General features: G+C 29.2%; 1 protein-coding gene across 2 annotated transcripts; it reads right to left on the bottom strand.

Moving 5' to 3' along the window:
- Positions 1–1,045: 1,045 nt before the first annotated feature.
- On the bottom strand, positions 1,046–13,826 carry LOC129968829 (putative cyclin-dependent serine/threonine-protein kinase DDB_G0272797/DDB_G0274007). 2 transcript variants are annotated; one of them, XM_056083116.1, is made up of 3 exons: positions 13,720–13,765; positions 7,318–7,419; positions 1,046–3,140 (listed from the first exon to the last, which is right to left on the bottom strand). In XM_056083116.1, exons 2-3 carry the CDS (start codon positions 7,379–7,381, stop codon positions 1,483–1,485), a joined length of 1,722 nt encoding a protein of 573 aa, XP_055939091.1. In that variant the 5' UTR covers positions 7,382–7,419; positions 13,720–13,765; the 3' UTR covers positions 1,046–1,482. The 2 variants fall into 2 exon arrangements, with proteins under 2 accessions (XP_055939091.1, XP_055939082.1); XM_056083107.1 differs by having other exon boundaries at positions 1,047–3,140; positions 7,318–7,416; positions 13,720–13,826.
- Between the last annotated feature and the right edge of the window lie 6,788 nt (positions 13,827–20,614).

Genomic DNA, 20,614 nt, shown 5'->3' with positions numbered 1-20,614 from the left:
TTTTATTTACAAGCAAACGATAAAATTTTATTTACAAGCAAACGATAAAATTTTATTTACATGCAAACGATAAAATTTTATTTACATGCAAACGATGAATATGTTTCGGGTCAAATTTTTGTGCTATAAACATTCATAAAATCGCCAAAGACGAAAACATAATCACCCAGCAATTGGACTTAAAGAATTTCTGTATATTAGAGAAATAAGCTTCATGGAGAGCTCAGTAAATTCAAAATAAAAACCTTATGTTTTCATTGAATCAGAATCATTTGTAGCTTGTACAAAGCATTGTATGTAGGCTGAACTTAAAACTTTTTACTCATGAAACCTGTTTCAATTAGGAAATTCTGTCTTTGTTATCATGAAATAACCTTTATATTGGGAATAAATTTTGCAAAAATTAAAATTCTTATTACTTTTTTGATAACACATAATCATATTCATTTAATTGCTCATTCAATGGAACATGTAAAATAAACTAAAATATTTCAATAAACGCTTTCCGTGCTTTTGTTAAATTTCAGCTGAAAAGGCAAATTTTCACTATCTTATTAATATTTCAAGGGAATATTAATAGAAGGGAAAAATTAATAATTTCAATTCAAAAAAATACATAAACATTTTAAAAATGAGATTAAATTAAAAAAAAAACTTTTTGATGTTATGTTTTCTAAATCTCAAATAAATATAAAAAGATTATTTTGATTTCATTATCCTTTACACCTAAAAAAGTAATTTAAAGGGAACTGAAAAAACAATTTAAAGCAATACCACAAATCAACAAAATCATGAAAGAAAATTCGCAATCAATTCAATGAATAAATAATTTATTTTCAGTCTAAAAACATCGAGGTACATAAAAAAATAAAAACACAATTTTCTTTAATTATGGCGGATACCAGCTCCGTAATAATAAATATAATGAAAAGGAATATATTATGAAGACAATAAAAAAATACTTGAGACAAATAAAATATAAATGAAATACACGAAGTAGTTAAGAACGTTTGAACTTTAAGTATAGAATCTATAATTAACAGAATTTTCAACATTTTCTGAAATGTACTAATTGAATAGTTGAACTATTAAAGAGAATATTTTAAAATAACTTTTAAATGTCAAGCTTAAAAATGTATAAATTATTCATTTGAAAACAAAAACGTCTGATAAAAGTAAATCCTTATATGAACTTGATTTTTATAGATGCTGCGTCTATTAATAAATAGGAATTATAAAATTCAAATTTTAATTTTAATTTATAGATAGTATATAAAATATAATATATAAAATAGTATATAAAATAACTTCTAAAACTATTCAGACAAAAAACACATTTTGCAATGATATTATTGTAATGTTGTGCGCTGCACTGAACATTATATTTTAAATAAATTATAATAAATAATCAAAATGTCATTTTTCGTGAAGACAATCTTGCTTTTTTTTTCCTGCTGTTCTTAAGTGCAAAGATTTTTTAATTTAAGCAGAAGCCCTCACTTGCTCTCCAAAATCTGATGACACAAAAGCATAGGGGATGGGGTTGTGAGGAACATGTATGCGCAAGTGCCTTTGTCGGAAAATATGCCCTTCAATGAAATTCTTCAGGGGGAAATCTTGGAGAGCCTTGTTGAAGTACAAAGCCAGTGGATAATCGACCTTATCTACTGCATTTGCTGTGAGCACCCAGAAATAGAGGGGCCCTAACTGGGTGGCGACGCTTTCAGCCTTAATTGGTTCTGCATCTTCCTTGGCATCTTCATCTCGGAAAAGAATTTCGGCACGTTTGAAGTCAACGTATGGTTGATCAGCTGACGTCACTTGAAGAACTCCATTGTCTTTGGTCAGATACAGAACAGTACGGGCATGGACTTCATTGAATATTATCGTAGCATTACCGCTGCCAGTTACCTTGAAAATTTCGTATAGAGACCCATTTGCTCTGAATAGACAGTTCGCATAGAGTTTGGGATAATGGATTCCAACCTTGATTCTAGATTCATTCAGTTGACTTTCGAGTTGAGTGATTCTATAATCAGACAATCCACCTACAGTTATCTGATTCATCTTGACATCAAAAACTTCTCCGGCAACTAAAGGTTGAAGCTGCATATCATCGAGTCTGACTGGGTCCAGAATCTCACCCAAAGGCTCATCCATACCAGTTTTCATTTTGACGCTCAAATTCTGCAGAATGTCACTGAAAAACTCTTCAAGGGCTTGATCTGCTTTCTTCAGCCTCTCTTCTTCACTTGGCTGGGCTTGGAAAGGGGCGGGGGTTTTAGTTTTGGGATCAACTTCATTTACATTCTCTTGTTGTTGAACTTGTTGAGAAGGAGGAGCGGTTTTGATTGTAGCGGCTTTATACTGCTTGCCTTTCGATATATTGTCAATTTCTTGAAACCCTTGATTTGTTGGTTCTTGTTTCTGTTGTTCAGGTTGCTGTTGCCTATGTTGGTAGAACTGCTGCTGTTGTTGTCTGTTTTGGTACTGGTGCTGTTGTTGTTGAGTGGGTTGTGGCGAAAACTGTTGTTGTACTTGTTGTTGCTGACGTGATTGCTCTTGTTGAAGCTGGTGTACTCTCTCTTGCTGCTGAATCGGCTGATTTTGTTGATGTGTTTGCTGATAGTGATGCTGTTGTTGCTGTGTTGGCTGCCTAATCTGTTGTTGAGTTGGTTGTTGATAGTGATGTTGTTGCTGCACTTGTTGTTGTGGTTGTACTTGTTGTTGCTGCTGTACTTGTTGTTGTTGTTGTTGAGGTTGAACTTGTTGGTAATGATGCTGTTGTTGTACTCGCTGTTCTTGTTGAGGCGGATCATGATGGATCTGTTGCCACTGAACTGATGCAGTGCTTTGAGTGGTGACTACTGTAGGAAATGTTGCCTTTACTGTTGTATCCTCTGAATTCCATGGTAAAGCATAAGAGCTGCTGGTTTCTGGTGTTTTCACCCTCTGACCAAAACCTGCTGTTTTAATCGAGGATGGTGCCCTGAATAAAACTTCAGCAATGGAAGGCTTTTCATCAACTTTTGCATCAGTTGACGATGCTACAGCATCAGCTGTTGTTGGTTGCTCAGTACTCTTGTAGGAAGAATCTGGCTCTGATGTTATCCGTGAAGTCAAACTTTCATCACTTGCATCTGAAATTCAAACAAAAGAAACAATTTTTAAATTCCGTAAAAGTTTAAAAGGAAAGTGGGAAATGTAAATATGATTTATAGTCTCTGGTACAATAAAATCAACAATATCATAAATGCAATTAAATTCCTTTCTTTTAATTTTTTTTTCTGTTTTTAAGGTTTTTTTGCAACTAAATGTAAGTTTAAAAATCTGAAGAATTCATTATAAAGTATCATACATATTGATGAAAATTTAAATAGCTGTAAATTATTTTTAATAGTTCTAGAAAATACTAAAAATGTCAACTAATAATCCCTTGCATGAAATGAAAACCATAGTTAATTTTCTCTTATCAACTGAACATTTCTAAATTATTGTCGATATTTACCATACCAGAATGATTTTTTAGTTTATTAAAGAGATATAAACTAACTAACATTCTATAAAAACCTGTAATTTTTAACGCTCTTTTATCTAACTTGAAATTTCTTTCATTTTTCAATAAACTTTCGAAAAATTGTCTGAGTGATTTCATGATATATATACATATATGTGTAAGATAATGAATTATACAATGTATAAAACAACTAAAAATGTTCTGAATAACATATTCCTATTTTTTTTAATCAAGAAATGTTTTATCGAAAATACGGATGTTAACACCAAATCTAAAAGTCTACAGCTCACAATAATATCAAAAGGAAAGTAAGACACTATAAGCATTACAAGAAATAAAATCATTAAAAGCAATTTTATTAAAAAAAAAATTTAAAAATATTATTAATATGGCCACAATTCTATTTATTAAAGTTTTCCTTCTTCAAGCTTTTACTATTTTTTTTTTATTTTAGAATTTTTGATAAAAAATATTTTCTACTTTTTGCATTTTAACAAAGATGTATAATCAACATTTTTTACTTTTAATTCTTTTAATTACTCAAAAAACGATACATATTTGCTCTGATTATTTATCCTGTACTGATAAAAATATTTGAACCAAATCAGATAAGAAAATTTTGATAAATACTAAAATGGCACAATAATAAAGTTTAATACTGATACGTTTAAGAAGAACTATATAATTCTAACTTTAAGTAAGTTTTTTATAATCTTATAAAAAACAAAATAAAAATTTGATAGTTATTCTCACCAGTAGATAAGCACGCACATGAAAAGATTTCACAAATTCCTTCATATACAACTTTTATGGCTTAAGGTTAGACATATTGTACAGCCATGGGAAAAGTATAAAGAACAAAAATATTTAGAAAAACGTTACTGGACGCATATTAAATTTCTGCTGATTGCTCCAAAAGTTATCAAGTTGCAGTACACATACATTTGGGCATACATAAAAATGATTTTGGCACTTACCAAAACCACGGATGGTATTAAAACGAGAAAATGTTATAAAATCTGTTCTTTATGAAAATCGTGTTTGGCTGAAAGATTATTCAGAAAATAAAAATAATAAATGGTTGGATTAGGACTTGATGATTATGTCAAAGCCTTTGACATCATTAATTTTGTTTCGCAAAATGTATTCGAGGGATCTGACAATAGGGATACTCAAAAATTAAAAGATTAATGAGAGGACGGAAGAGGAAACTATGGTTAAGAATCTCTGATTTATTTTGTAATCTTTTGATAAATCAAAAGCGATTCCCTTTTGCGTTTCAAACTTCGATCAGTTATTAAAACTCATCAATATATTCGTTTTTAATTCCAAAAATATAGGAATTATGTTCCATTATTTCTCAAAGCATGAGTAATAGTGAATATATCCACCAAAATAAATATATCATCCATTTTTATAAATTCTATTACGAATTTCAATAAGTAATTTTATTTTTTAAAAAGATTAAATTATTGGCTGTAAAATTATCTGATACATAAATCAGTAGTGTACAGAAAATCGTATACATGGTTAATCAAAAAGGAAAAATAGATTTAATTTATTTATTTCTAATGAAAGAAAATAGATTGATATCACTGAATATAGACAAAGTTTTAATTTTATCAGATTATTCCGATAGGTGGCGCTGTTTCCTGTTTAACAGAAAATAGTGATGCACTCTGGAAAAACTCTTTTTGTGTACTGCAATATTCAAAGAATGAATTCATTATCGCGTTAGAGCGTGCATTTCCTTATAAATTCTACAAGGATCCACCTCGTCAAAAACAGATTTGCAGTTAGTATAAAAAATTCGTAAAAGATGGTTGTACACAATTTTTTGTGGATCTGAGTATTACTTAATATCAAATAGGAAAACACTCTTGGTCCTCATAAATCAGATTCAGTTGATCCGATGCTTTCAAACATAACCATTGGAAATCCACAAAAAGACAGCTTGGAATTTCTAATCGACTTATTCTTGAAACCTAAGCCTGATACTCTCTCTACAAGATATGCAAGATTAAATTGCTACAGCAGTGAATATAATAACCAAAGATAATATATTTCAGGGTTAGCGAGAAATGGCCGTGTGATTCGATGTTTGTCACATAACAAATGGAACTTATGTTGAATACTTAAAATAACTTGTGAATTTTCTTCTAACCAGTGACGTATCGTACATGGTAATTTTCATAAAATAAATATCTTTAAAAAAATCATAAACCTAATCCTTCTTTGAATACCTGTATGACTCCGGCCTATCATTATACAACTCAGAGATAAATTTTGCTTTTGATATTTTTATCGAATTTACTTTATCCGGTCTTATTTATTATATTATTTTCGGATGACTAAATTATCGTAGTTGCATGTCGGAAAAAAAAGTATAACCTGTCTCAAAAATATAAAATACATCAAACATACAGTGAACTCTGTGTCTTCTTTTAGCTTTTTTTTACAAAATTTTAAAATTGCTACTTACGATAGTTTACTTCTGAAATATGGATATAACCTTTATGAAACAATGCAAAAATATATATATATATGGTTCCAGCTAATTGAACATGGAAATTTATGAGCCTGAGGAAGAGTATTCGAAAGTTCATTTCTCAGTAGGCTTCCAGACAGACTAACTAAAACTAGCATATTTGCATAATAGTTTTGTTTATTTCGTCCCGGAATGAAGGATGTGTATCAATTTACATAACATTTCCTGTCGCAAAATATAGCTTACATTTCCTTATATAAATAGAAATCTTACAGACAGGAATTCGATACAAATGGATGTCTTTAAGCGAAATACTGAACCTGAAAGGACTTTTTATGGTATTTGAATTTTTCTGGTGAATTCTAAATAAAAAGGTTTTGGTTATAGCTGATTGTAACAAAGTTTCTCAATTTTTAAGTCTTATGTGTATGCCTTGAGCGTCCCATTTCGAAGCAACAGGTGGGCTTTTAGAATGGGCAATGTAATTTTGAATCGCATTCAGATGACGACCACTCCATTCAAAAGATTTGAACCATATCAGTGAAGAAATTCGGCTTTGATAATTTGAGTGTCAACAAAACTCATTTATGCAGTGGTTCTTCTGTAGAATTGTGTTTCGAACATAAAACCCCTCTTCCCAGAAACTGAGACTTTTCCAGCTAGACACCACAAGAGACGTTTTTACACATTCTTTTGAATTACTTAGAGAGCAACCAGGCACTTTTTACGTTTACCACGTTGTAAAGAAATCACTTAATTTAAACGTCTACGTAAAAAACAATGCCTATATTTTTTGGAACTTAATCGTTTATCACATTTAATTTTCAATTAACTTCTTCCAATAAAGATTAAATATTTTTTTTGAAATATCAATACAAAAGTGCATTACTCCAAGTATAATATATTCTTGGACGAAGAGGCATAACCTCAAGAACAATTGGGGTTGCATAACAATATTGGAGTTCTAAAACCCTTCACAGTATCTTCTTGCAGATTCATGAACAACTGCAGTCAAAAATAGTTTTAAAAAATTGATTTGAATTATTTCTATAATGCTGCTTATGTATTGTATAAAATATATTGTATAATTATGAGGATGAAAATTATGGGTGAATTTTCATTCCCATAATTGTTTTCATTACTGGATCATGACAAAATATTTCTGACGAAAATATGGTCTTGAGAGAAGGTGATGAGGAGGGACGGGGATGAAAAAAGTTGATGAAACATTGTTTAAAACGAACAATTTCGTACAAAAAAAAATCTCTTTTGTGAATTCTATCATTATATTTGAAATGAACTTCTGACTTACCAGTTTGTGCGAGTGTTAGCTGTACTCCAACTAGAAGGAACAGCACCATCCAATACGTCTCCATAATTTACTACTCGTTATTTATATTCCTCAAGGCAGCTGTTGGTAAAAAAAAAATAATTTATTAGCATCACAGAAATGTCAACGATAAGCAATTTACTGGGGAATTCAAAAGTCAACTAATAAAATAATTAAATGTTTTTTTGCTTTGTCAAGGGTGGAAATGAAAAAGTTTTTGTTTCGTTGCGGAACAAAGTTTTGCGGTAATTTATTAATAGCTTAAACTTTCAAATGGTACTATTGGAACAGTATATTAAATAGTATGGAAAATACAGTATAGGAGTCGTTATATAGCATAGAAACAGTATGTTAAATAGGATAACCATATTGCTATCTCGTAATTGTTTAAAGATTTAAACTGTTAATAAGTAACCAAGTTTTATTGGTAATTTATTAACAGTTTAAATCCTCAAATTGCATTATTGGAACAGTAAATTAAACCGAATAACCATACCGAAGTTGCCCTCGTCACTGTTTAAAGATTTAAATTCTTAATAAATTACCAAATTTTATTGGTAACTTATTAACAGTTTAAACCTTAAAGTAGTACTATTGGAACATTATGTTAAATAGGATAACAATGTCGAACTTATCCTCGTAACTGTTTGAAGATTTAATCTATTAATAAATTAATAATTCAATAAAACAGTTTAAATAAACTGTAATTTATTAACAGTTTAAATCTTCAAATTTCATTATCGGAACAGTAAATTAAACCGAATAATACCGAAGTTGCCCTCGTCACTGTTTGAAGATTTAAACTCTTAATGAATTACCAAATTTTATTCGTAATTTATTAACAGTTTAAACCTTAAAGTAGTACTATTGGAACATTATGTTAAATAGGATAACAATGCCGAACTTATCCTCGTAACTTTTTGAAGATTTCAACTGTTAATAAATTAATAATTCAATAAAACAGTTTAAATAAACTGTAATTTATTAACAGTTTAAATCATCAAATTGTACTGTAGGAACCATTTGTTTATTGGTAAACCAATGTTTAATCAATAACCAAGTTTTATTAATAATTTATTAACAGTTTAAATTTGGAAATGACTCTATTGGGACAGTATGTTAAATAAGATAACTATACCGAAATTAACCTCGTAACTATTTGAACATTTAAACTGTTAATAAATTATTTATTTAAGTTTATTTGTAATTTATCAAGTTTTATTGGTAATTTATTAACAGTTTAAATCTTTAAATGGTACCATTGGAACAGTGCGTTAAATGGAATAACTCGCTTTCTATCTAAACATCCGGAATAATCTGATGGATTGGAGTTTTGAAAACACGAAGGCGAGGCTAAGGTCGATTCCTACTGACCATCGCCGACTAAGATACAGATCCTGCTTTAAAAAATATGATCCGTTAAGGAAGTGTTGATAACTCAACCCAACAGCCTTAAAATACCCATTAGCAAAGCGAAAACCAATCACCATACTAAAAGCTTATCATCGTTATGTATAAGATGTCCCCGCTAGTATTCGTTACTATCAAAGAAAGGAATAACGATCTAGAAATGTTAAGTGGGTGTTCTTACATTCAAAAACGTACTTTTTGTTCTAGAACTCTTTGCTGCATTAAGGGCCATTTCTGATGTGAGGTTCGAAAACGCTCCGCGGTTTTGCGCATGTGCCAGAAGAAATTTATTTCGTCAAAAAAGGAGTGAGAAATAAGATGAAAGAAGATGTTTACATTTAGAAATAGGACGAACTAACATTATTGCAGAATTAGAAAGCATACTAACAACTGTTTTTATGCGTACCACCCCTTACCATAGTACAATAGTGGAAAAGTCCTAACACTGAAGTAAGTAGCAAATGTTGTTTATTGTTGCGAAAATAAAAAATGGTCTGTTTTGGAAGGATATTGCTATGAGCAAAGATAATCTGATAGCGAAATTCCGGAAGGGAAGACGACATATTAAACATTTGTAAACCACTTTTCCACCTAATGTCTTATCTTGTACAACGCATCACTCTTAGAATTGAAGAGCTATTGGGTACTTTAAAAGCAAGATAAATTATAAATAAATTGAATTTTCTAACAAAAATAAAATCCTATTTCCTCACATTCTTACAGCGCAATTTTTTTTTTCTATTTTCTTTTGAATTATTAATTTTCAAATTATTTTTCAGCTTCTGATGTATTCAGTATAGTGATTTTACTAATTCAAATTTGAAACTACAAATAGTGATTTATAATAAAGAGTTTTTTAATTTTAACAAGGCATAAAAAGTTTTCTTAAGATGATAGTGACCTATGGATGACAGACTTTAGTTAAGTGCCTGATGTAAAAATCGTTAAACATAATATGCATTGCCGTTGCTATCAAACCAGACGAAGATAAAAAAAAAATTAATCTAGTTTGAAACATAATAATACAACCATGTTTTGTACTAAAGGTTCGAATCACCTTAATTTTTTTATTATTTTTATTGCAGTTGTGAAAGTGCTTATTTATAATTATATTTACTGTAAAATTATGAAACATGCAAAAAACCTTTTTCCTTAATAGTCAAAAATCTTTTACTTTTTTTCACAATTGTTTCAAATTATTCGATGCACAATTGTTATATCAATAATAATATAGATTAATTATACATTTAGAAACCAATGGCCAAACTGTGAACATCTGATTCAATAATAACCATCAATTGTTTAATCTTTTTAAATAGAATTGCTTACATTTCATTAAATTTCCTTTTTATCCTATGAATTTTCGAAGGAAGTTGAAACTATTCTTAGTATTTCAGTAAAATATCATAGAAAAATATCAATGGATGCATCAGTTTTTCCCCAAATCTCAAATAAATGTATTTTAGATGATCTAAAGTAATCTACAGTTTGTTTCAGTTCGACATTTAAAAAAAGGAAATTGAAACAAAAACATATTCAAAGGAATTTATTGCAATTCCAAATGGATCTACAAACCATTAAATTTGTAGAACGAAATGCTTATGTAAGATATATTTTAGAATAAATTCCATTCTAAATTCTTATTTCAAAATGCATAAGAAACTGAAAACTGAAATAAAACTTAAAGAAAAAAGTTGAGAACAAAAAAAAAAATAATATTTTTTTTTTCTCTTCAATCTATGTATTTCATTTAAATGTATACACTTCTTTCTTTATTTATTTATATACAAATGTATTAGTGTTTAACAGATTTTGTACTAAAACCCAAACAGTTACCATTAATCCAGAAAAAAAACCTTCCAATAGTATGTTCATAATACAACACTGAAAGCTCAAACAGAGATGTTGAATGTAAATGAACTATAAAAATTTGAAATAAAATGTTTTAGCCATCTTTAATCTACAAATAAAAGTAAAAATCGTTTGCTAATAAATATACTTCACGCAATAATTTTAGAAATTGTTTTATCCATTATAAATATTGCATATTTATAAATTATGATCTGTTTTATTTTAAATGTCGGTATTTAGTAATGTTAGTCATAAGTATTAGTTGCGAAAATTTTCAATTTAATTTTTTATGCGTTGCTTGTTCTTATTAATTCTCTTAATAAAGAATTTTAAATTCCAAATTTTGATAGACGTTTAACTCTATCTATTTTAAAAATCTTACATCGTGCTGTTTCTTTTACTATATGCTCCTAAATTTTTTGTCATATTATCAAACATTTGCACTTTTATTTTTAACAGTTTATAAGTAAACTTCTTTTAATACAATATTGTTCAATCAAAACTCATTTATTAAAAAAATGATGGTAATTAGAATGATTCTACATTGGCGTTTTTCCTGAACCAGTTTGATAATTTACATAATATTTCAAAAGATTTTTGTTTTCTGATTCAATTAAAAAATAGTTAATGAACTACAGCAAGAAAGGAAGACACAATAAAATTGGTAAGGCTTAAAAATTGGCGATATTCTAAAAAATAATCATTATTGCGGGAAAAGGTCAAAATATCTCTTAATTTTTAACTATTAAAACTAATCAAATTTTAACATTAAAAAAATCCTTAGAGGTATACACTAGAGAGATGTTAATTTGGGAGATTTTCTATTTTTGTATTAAATTTGATTATTTTGTGCTCAACGCTTTGAGCTATGGAATAGACCAAATCATAGTTCAAATAGAATATCAACAAATCTATAAACACGTAATCGATTATTTTAAGTTCAGTATTGATATTGCTAGTAATAATGATTTTAATAGTAAATAAACAACTATATTCTTGAACTTGAAATATATATATATATATTTTTTTTTTCCTTTACCAAAAAAAAAAATTGGATATAGTATCATTTAGTGTTGATAATAAAAGAGGAAAAAACTGTATAAATTTTAAACACTTATTTTAAAAAAAAACAATTATTTAGGATACAATTCAATATACAGTTTCCTATTCACAATTATGCAAAAATAATATTTACACTTGGAAACTTATCTTAAATTTTGAACAGTGCTTTAACATATATTTTCCATATTTATACATAATCTATAACAGCAATGAATATAAATTATTAAAATTCAAAATTTAAAACTCAAACTAATTAACAATTTGTAACCTTGATTGTATCACTAAAGATCGTCTTAATGTATTGCTATTAAAGATACTCTAAACAATGTATTTTGTAAGTAAAATGTTAATAGAATAATGTTTATAGGTTCGCGTACTATCTGTAAAATGCGATATGGATGATAAAAAAATTCATTTAGATTGCTTTACACAGTGGACCGATATAATTAGAGTTAGCAGATTCGGCATGTAGTTACTTTTTGGGTTACAAAAATTAAAAAAAAACCGATTTCTTAAAGATTTTTATAAAATTTTCATTTAAAAATCAATCAAAAATCAAACATTTTCTCCCAATATTTCGAAGCATATTATTATATAAAAACTATTTATACAGAAGGTTTTAAATTTTAAGAAATAAGCTTTTTCGCGATGCCAAACACATTTATGTACACTTTTCAATAATTTTAATGAATTTATTAAAGTTTACTTTATAAAATGTTTTTCGTTGTTTTAATTCTTATATCTAACACATGCACATTGGTACAATATTAAATTCACTTCTGGCATGCATACTATTATTGTCATAATTAAAGGGTATATTTCACCAATAGTTTAAAGACAGAGGAATCAAAATAATATCATGCTACGGATGCTTCGAACAAGAAATTCTATCCCTCTTAAACTTTTAATTAATTATCACCAAATCAGTAAAAATTCCAACCAATGTAACTTAATTTCCTTTAATATATCATTTACAATGTAACTGTACCGCAAGTTGGAACGATATTAAATTCATTATAGCACGTTATTGCTATAATCAAGGGATACATTTCAGAAATAGTTTAAAGACATAAGAGTCAAACTTAAAATAATATCTTCTACGATGCGTCGAACAAGAAGTTATATTCATTTTAAATTTTTATTAAATGTCACCAAATAATAAAAACTCCAACTGATGTCACTTAATTCCATTTGATGTACCATTAACAATGTTTGAAAACCTTACAATGTAACCCTACCGCAAGTTGGGATAATATTAAATCCATTTCTGGCATTTACATTGTTATTGCTACAATAAAGGGATACATTTCAATAATAGTTTAAAGATAAAAGAGTCAAACTTAAAATATTATATTCTACGATGCTTCGAACAAGAAGTTCTATCCTTTTTAAATTTTTATTAAATGTCACCAAACAATAATGTAACAAACACAATCTAATGTAATTTAATTTCCCTAGATATACCATTAGCAATGTTTGCAAGCATCACAATGTAGCCGTACCATAAGTTGGGACAATATAAAATTCACTTCTGGCCTGCATTCTATTATTGCTATAATTAAAGGGTACATTTCAACAATAATTTAATGACAGTAGAGTCGATCTTAAAACATTATCATGCTACGATGCCACGAACAAGAAGTTCTACCTCTTTTAAATTTTCGATTAAATATCACCAAACAATAAAAACTCCAACTAATGCAATTTAATTTTCTTTGATATACTATTAACAATTTTTGTAAGCCTTACAATGTAACCGTACCGCAAATTGGGACAATATTAAATTCATTTCTTGCATGTGCACTATTATTGCTACAATTAAAGGGTAGAATTCAACAATAGTTTAAAGGCAGAAGAGTCAAAATGCTGGATATTTCGAACAAGTTCGGTCCCTTTTAAATGTTTCATTAAATATCACCAAATCGTAAAAACTCCAACAAATGTAACTTAATTTCCCTAGATATACTATTAACAATGTTTGCCAGCATTACAATGTAACCATACCACCACCTGTTACAACTGCTGAACATAGGCCACCAGCAAGAAGAGGACCACTCTTACCTGCGTCCTTCCGGCCTGCTTCCACCCAAGATAGTGATTCGGAAGAGCAGATCCAAGAAAGGTTTATAATCCGGAAGAGAGCCACGAGGAGACGGGTTCGAAAACTGGTAAGGTAAACACGAGGATTCACCTCGGAAGAACAAGAAAAAGTTCAGGACCTTGATTCCAGGTGTCACGGTCAACGAACTGTACACACCCCTACTGGGTCACCTCCTCGCATGATTGCCCAGCATCGAGATTTATCGCGCTTTTTTAGACGGAACGCTTCTTACATTGTAGTTTTCCGCCAGCCGATGAAAATTACAAGATTTGCATCTGCTAACCATTAAGAGGTCGCCACTTCTTTAGTCACCACGGCTTTCAACAGTGACTAATGGAGTAGCTTTTCGTCGTAGGATTGATTTATAATGCAGATTTAAAATGCATTTGACGTGAGAAGAGAAAGGAAAAGTTGTGTTCCCAATTTTGTTTGGACATTTGGGATGATCATATCCGTTTTTGTTGAAAGGCATTCTAGCGTTGAATCTGTGGCTAAAGACTCTTATCCCGATGTTTTCTTGTTTTGGTTTGTTGTAGTGCAAGAAAGGATTATTACATCCTTGAAAACATCGGTAACTTTGGAAACGACTAAGTTCCTTGTTGGGAATTGATGAAATTGTATGATTCTGTAAGTGCTTACGGTGATATAAGCTGAATTTGATTGCATAGAGCATTTATTTTTCTGCTTCCTTACGAAATGGTGTTAAGATTTTGTAAGGAATTCTTTTGCTTTGCTAGAACTTTTTAAGCAAATATACTAATATTTCCATAACTTAAAATAACATTATCATTTGATTTGTCATTTAATAAATCATCAAGAAACATAGAAGGATTTTTTTTTTAATTTTCCAACATAACTCTATTTGCAAAGTCATTATAAATTCATTCAAACTGTTACAACGTCGTATATAAGCACTATTTAAATCTTTACCAAAACGTTTAGATCAATTGGTTGCTGATTTGCCCAGTGATAATATATTTGATAATATGTTGAGAATTATGGAAAGCACATTTTGATTATTCAATTCAGTTCTTCTGGCAAAATCGTTATAAATTTATTCAAAAAAAATTATATAAAACTAAAAAAGTGTTGTAGATGAACACTATTCACATTTTTACCAAAACATTTAGATCGATTGTTCGTTTATTTGTCCAATGATAATGTATTTGATAATTTGTTTGGAAACATGAAAAGCATGTTTTTGTTTAATATGACTCCCCTAATTATATCAATATAAATTGATTTAAATGAATTATATCAAACTATTACAGTAGCGTTGTGAGGGTGGACAAGGGGGTATAGTTACCCCGGTTATCAGTGATGCTTTGAGAACTAAACATTTGTGCATGAGGGTCATTTTTTTAAAGGAAATATCATTAGGAGGGCGAAAACATGCTGCCATGCATCGAAGGCCACTTACCCTATATGCACACTGTATTGCATTGTTGAATAAAAAACAATTCCCTTCGTTGCCAAAGCATTTATATATTAGACAAATTTCAGTGGTATCCGTCAAACCGTTAGTAAACAGAAAGCGTATTTTAGTTATTCAGTACAACTCTTCTCGCCATGTCAATCTGATTTAAATTAATTATATCAAAATATTACAACATCTCATATAAGTACAATATGCTTAGTTGTCAAACCGTTTTCGGATGAGTTAGAAGATATTACATCATTGAAATGAAAAATGTTAGTAATCATTACGGAAAATAACAATCTTATAATTTAATGAAGCAACGGCTGAAAGAGACACATAAAAAAAATTACCAAATAATCCCTGGTGGCACTATAAAAGAATTTTTTAAAAATACAAAACAAAATTTGACCATTTAAAATAAGCATCTCAAAAAATGCATACATTCTTTAAAAGCGCTGTTTTAAAAGGTATATGATGTATGTATATTATATGGAATGCACATAAAAATATTTTAGATTAAAGTATCAAAAAATGAATTTTTTATCATTACGTCAACAAATAAAACATGGGATAAAAAAAATCTTATTAACAACAATAATTATTTAATTTTAATCAAATTTTTCATTGGGAATTCTTTGATTTATAATGGCACATACATATTTAAAAATAACTGCATTTGTTATGTTTTACACCAAGCAATAATTCTTTCCGGATATTAAAAACTTTTGAGTTAAAGAATTCCATTTAACTATTACACATTGATAATTTTTACAAATAATATTTAGAAGCTAATTTGAAAAAAATTATTAATTTTTTTTTTTTAAAAAAATTGTTTAGAACTGTGGTCTGTAAAATATTTTCCATATTCCAGATGGTATTGAAAATCCAGAATTTCCAGATGCTATTAAAAATCATTTCTGTAAAATACTTTTTCGGTGATATTTTAGAAAATAAATTCGGTTAATTTTTAATTAATTAAAAATCTAATTAAAACTTTAAAAAACCTTTCTAAAAGAATACTCTCAAATTAACAGCTATCCAGTTCCAAGTTTCTAATGTTACGGTTTGAAGATTCCGAGATGAGAGTCATGGATGATTTAGTCAACCCAAATGTATCAAACCTCAAACGTTACGATACATTAGACTAGAATTTCAGATCAAAAATAGTCCCATTTGCACTTTTGGAATTGGGTCTCTGTGTTAGCCCGTGTTAAATGCGATTGATAAGGCGAAAGATGTGTGAAATTGTCTTATATAAACACTTCAGACTTGCATTAAGTTTTAAGACATATTTTTATGCGGGAAAAAGTATTGCCAATAATTATACTGTCAAGTAGATTCGTTAGTGTGGAACTCAATGACACACACAAGAAGTAGAGCTAAACCAATGTATTAACTCAACTCTTAACTGAGAATACAGTGACTGACAAATCTTCTGCTTTTATACTAGCAGGGAAAGTTCCAGAATACTCTTCTGCATACAGTAAGAAAAGTCCAGAACACTTGTCTGGTAAACTAAAGAAATATCCAGTATCTTCTGGAACATGAAATAAAGGAAAACATAAAATCAAGGAATTAAATATTTACATATACAATGAATCTCATTGTCTCTATCGAGATTCGAAATTACGATCTCTTGATTATGAGACCAGTACCATAACCATTCGGCCATGGAGATTCGACTGTCTTTCTTTAATGCGGCAATACACTGGATTCTTCTCCCTGTATTATTAAACTGAATACAAAGCAACATATATATTGCTATATATATGTTGCTATTTTGTTATATATTTCTTTGCATATATATTTCTGCCAAGTGCATTGCTATTCAAAAAAAATTTAATATTATGTATGTTTTTCTTCTCTGTGAAGATTTTGTGTTGTTATATACAACAGCTAATTTCGAAGAAAGTTCGACTGACTTGTTATTCCATTAGTTGTTCCAATAAATGTTATTCCATTAGTTGTTCATCACATTCTTATAACAGAAAATATAAAAATCCCTGCACATAGAAATATATTCATTCCCTTGGAAGAATAATAGCAAGTCACCATAAACTTCCATATGGATTTTCTCTTAAAAAATAAAATAAACAAAGAGGATTGTGATCGTCAAAAGATTTGGTTTCGAGATTTTGACGAATCTTCATGTTTCAGATCTCCTCGACTCCAAAATAACCCAGCATTTTGGAACTATGTTTGCCTATGAGCACGATAATTTAAAAACGTTTTGAGTTGGAAGAATAAAATTTATGTCTAATTTGTAGATTTCTATCAAGTTTTGAACAAAATTTATGTCTAATTTGTAGATTTCTATCAAGTTTTGAACAAAATTTATGTCTAATTTGTAGATTTCTATCAAGTTTTGAACAAAATTTATGTCAAATTTGTAGATTTCTATCAAGTTTTGAACAAAATTTATGTCAAATTTGTAGATTTCTATCAAGTTTTGAACTAAATTTATGTCAAATTTGTAGATTTCTATCAAATTTTGAACAAATTTTTTGTCAAACTTGTAGATTTCCATCAAGTTTTGAACAAAATTTATGTCTAATTTGTAGATTTCTATCAAGTTTTGAACAAAATTTATGTCAAATTTGTAGATTTCTATCAAGTTTTGAACAAAATTTATGTCAAATTTGTAGATTTCTCTCAAGTTTTGAACAAAATTTATGTCAAATGTGTAGATTTTTATCAAGTTTTGAACAAAATTTATGTAAAATTTGTAGATTTTTATCAAGTTTTGAATAAAATTTATGTAAAATTTGTAGATTTCTATCGAATTTTTAACAAAATTTAAAGGATTCTTCTGTATGGCTGTCCGAGTGCAAGTGAACTCGGTAACTGAAAAAAGTTAAGATCTATATAGATGAAATTTGATACACATATTTATCATCTAAAATGTAAATTAAAATGAAATTTTAAACGAAATCTCTCCAGAGTAACCGTCTGTCGTTCTGCACCAACATTTAAATGCTATAAGCCAAAAACACAACGAGTTATGTGATTTTGCCATTAAAATTGTAATGTATGTCAAATTTTGTTCCAAGAAATAGGAAAAAAAGTGCCTAAAATAAATATTCAATTTTTTTGTACTTTTATAATAACCACATAATGATTTTGATTGCAATTTTTTATGACTAAACAACTATTAGTTATCAAAAAATATCGCCAAAGATTGCATCAAAGTTTAAATAAAAACACTGGATTCACGCAAAAGATCAATATTTTGCAACTATTGTTAGCCAATGCCATGCAATTAATATACAAGTACCAATTCGTTAAAATTTAAAATTAATTTAATTAATTAATTAAAATTCGGAAGCACCCTAAAGAAAGATCTTCAACACAAATATCTCACATATATAAATATATTATTATAAAATCCAATTTTTAAAATAGAATAAATTGAGATCTGACTTCATGCGACGTTCAGAATTAACTCCACCAAAATGGAATAATTAAGATCTAATAATTGAAAAGTTAATACAGGAAATCAACAAATATAAAATTAATAACTTATCGCGAGTATGACTTTTGAAATTCGATAGCATCCTACCAGAAAGACATACATAACAAACATTCCACGAATAGAAATATATTTTTACTAAAATAGAATTTTCAGAATGGAATTACATTGAGTTTTGTCTTCATATGGTAACCCTGATATTATTCAACAGGAATGAAAAAAAGCGACTTTTCTACAAAATTTGCAACGGGGAATTTCTAAGATGAAACGTACATCGCATATAAGAGAATTGCAATTGTTGGAGTCCACAGAGACAGTTCTGGAAGTTAACGTTTTCATTATGCAAAAATACTTCATAGTAAATTCCCACTAAAAAAATAAAGCTGCGTGTTCAAGATTTAGTTGAAAGGCAAAGTTAAAAAAATGAAGTATAACTGAAGGATGAAATATTAGCATTTAAAATAATTTTTAAATCTACTTCTGTGAGGCAAACGTGCAACAAGGTGGGACTGGGATTTGTGCAGACGCAACAAAGCCAAAGTCGAGTCTTGTGCGCTTTCCAGGGATTGGAGAAATGGCTCATAAATAATTCATCGTGTCCTATTTAGACTCATTATCATCTTTATGACATTGTTGCGCTTTGTTTGAGGGGAGGGGAGGAGTAATAGGCTTTTTGCGTGGTTAAATAGAATATTACGATGAAGCAAAAATGCAAGATGCTCTGATGTGGAAATGATGAAAATTTCTCTTACGGCAGAAAAAGAAAATGGCGCTGATTTATTTCGCTTTCGTTTTTCATTTTTACTTTCAATGGATGAGCTATGCTTTTGCGTTTCATTGTTACAGATTTGTAAAGAATTCACGATCGCTTAATTATGGAATAGATATCATTTTGAACTTAATGCACTGTCGTCGACTTGAGATTTTGACTCTGGGGTATTTTAGATAAATTGCTTTGCTTCATATTTTTTTTAGATACAGCTCGCTTGATATTCCGCTCTAAATCGAATGCTTAAAAGGTTAAAAGAAATCAAACAATATTGTTTATTTAAATAAAAACTTTCGTATCTGGGGAAGTTACTCAATTCCGAAACAAGTTAAAGGTATTTCTCAAGGGCTAAAATTTCAACATCCAAAAAAAAAAACTTTGGATTTTATTAGACTAAAAATTATATACGGGGCCTGACCTGGAAGTGGCACTCCCAAAGTTACTTTGACTAAAGCACTTCAAAGTGCCATCTTTGTTTTATACTTCTTGCATATTTTAAAAGATTTGTGTTTGGTTGTTTTTGTACTGTAATGTTTTAAAATTGTCTTCTTTTGTTTTTAGCCGAGCATGGAGAAAACTGAAGTGCGAGCTGTGATAAAATATTTTTTTTTATAAAAGGCTTATCTCCAACGGATATTAAAACTGAGCTAGATATCACACTGGGAGAATCTGCTCCTTCATTTAGAATTATTAAAATATGGTTTGCAGATTTTACAAGGTCGTACAAGCACTCTGGAGGCGGAACTTTTTGGAAGACCAAAATCAGCCACTAAAGATAAAATCGTTAGAAAAGTTCACAAAAATACTATGAATGATCGCCGATTGAAATTGACAGAGGTTGCTGAGTCTGTTGGTGTATCCAAAAAGCGAACATATCATATTTTAATCGATATTTTAAGTACAAGAAAGTTATCAGCAAAATGGATGCCGTATTTGCTGACCTTGGATCAAAAACTGTGGCGCATGACAATATCGGAGTTGTACAATTAAAACTCAACCGATTTTTTCCAACATTTCTTTATTGTGGATCTATCACTATACTCCAGAGACCAAACATCAATTAAAACAGCGGACAGTGAAGGACGAATCGGCACCAAAACAAACGAAAAGTGCACCATCCGCTGGAAAGGTTATGTCAACAGTTTTTTGGGACATTAGGGGAATTTTATTATAGTATTATTTTAAAAAAGGCAGGAC

Source organism: Argiope bruennichi, chromosome 1 (assembly GCF_947563725.1).
Source record: "Argiope bruennichi chromosome 1, qqArgBrue1.1, whole genome shotgun sequence".
Lineage (NCBI taxonomy): Eukaryota > Metazoa > Arthropoda > Arachnida > Araneae > Araneidae > Argiope > Argiope bruennichi.
Note: the sequence above shows the minus strand (reverse complement) of the source record. Positions and strands in the feature narration are given on the sequence as shown.

Bases quoted from the DNA above. Each gene is read 5' to 3' on its own strand.
- LOC129968829 (XM_056083107.1), bottom strand. From the start codon at position 7,381: ATGGAGACGTATTGGATGGTGCTGTTCCTTCTAGTTGGAGTACAGCTA. The intron at 3,141-7,317 runs GTAAGTCAGAAG...TTTGAATTTCAG, and splicing joins GCTAACACTCGCACAAACTG to ATGCAAGTGATGAAAGTTTG.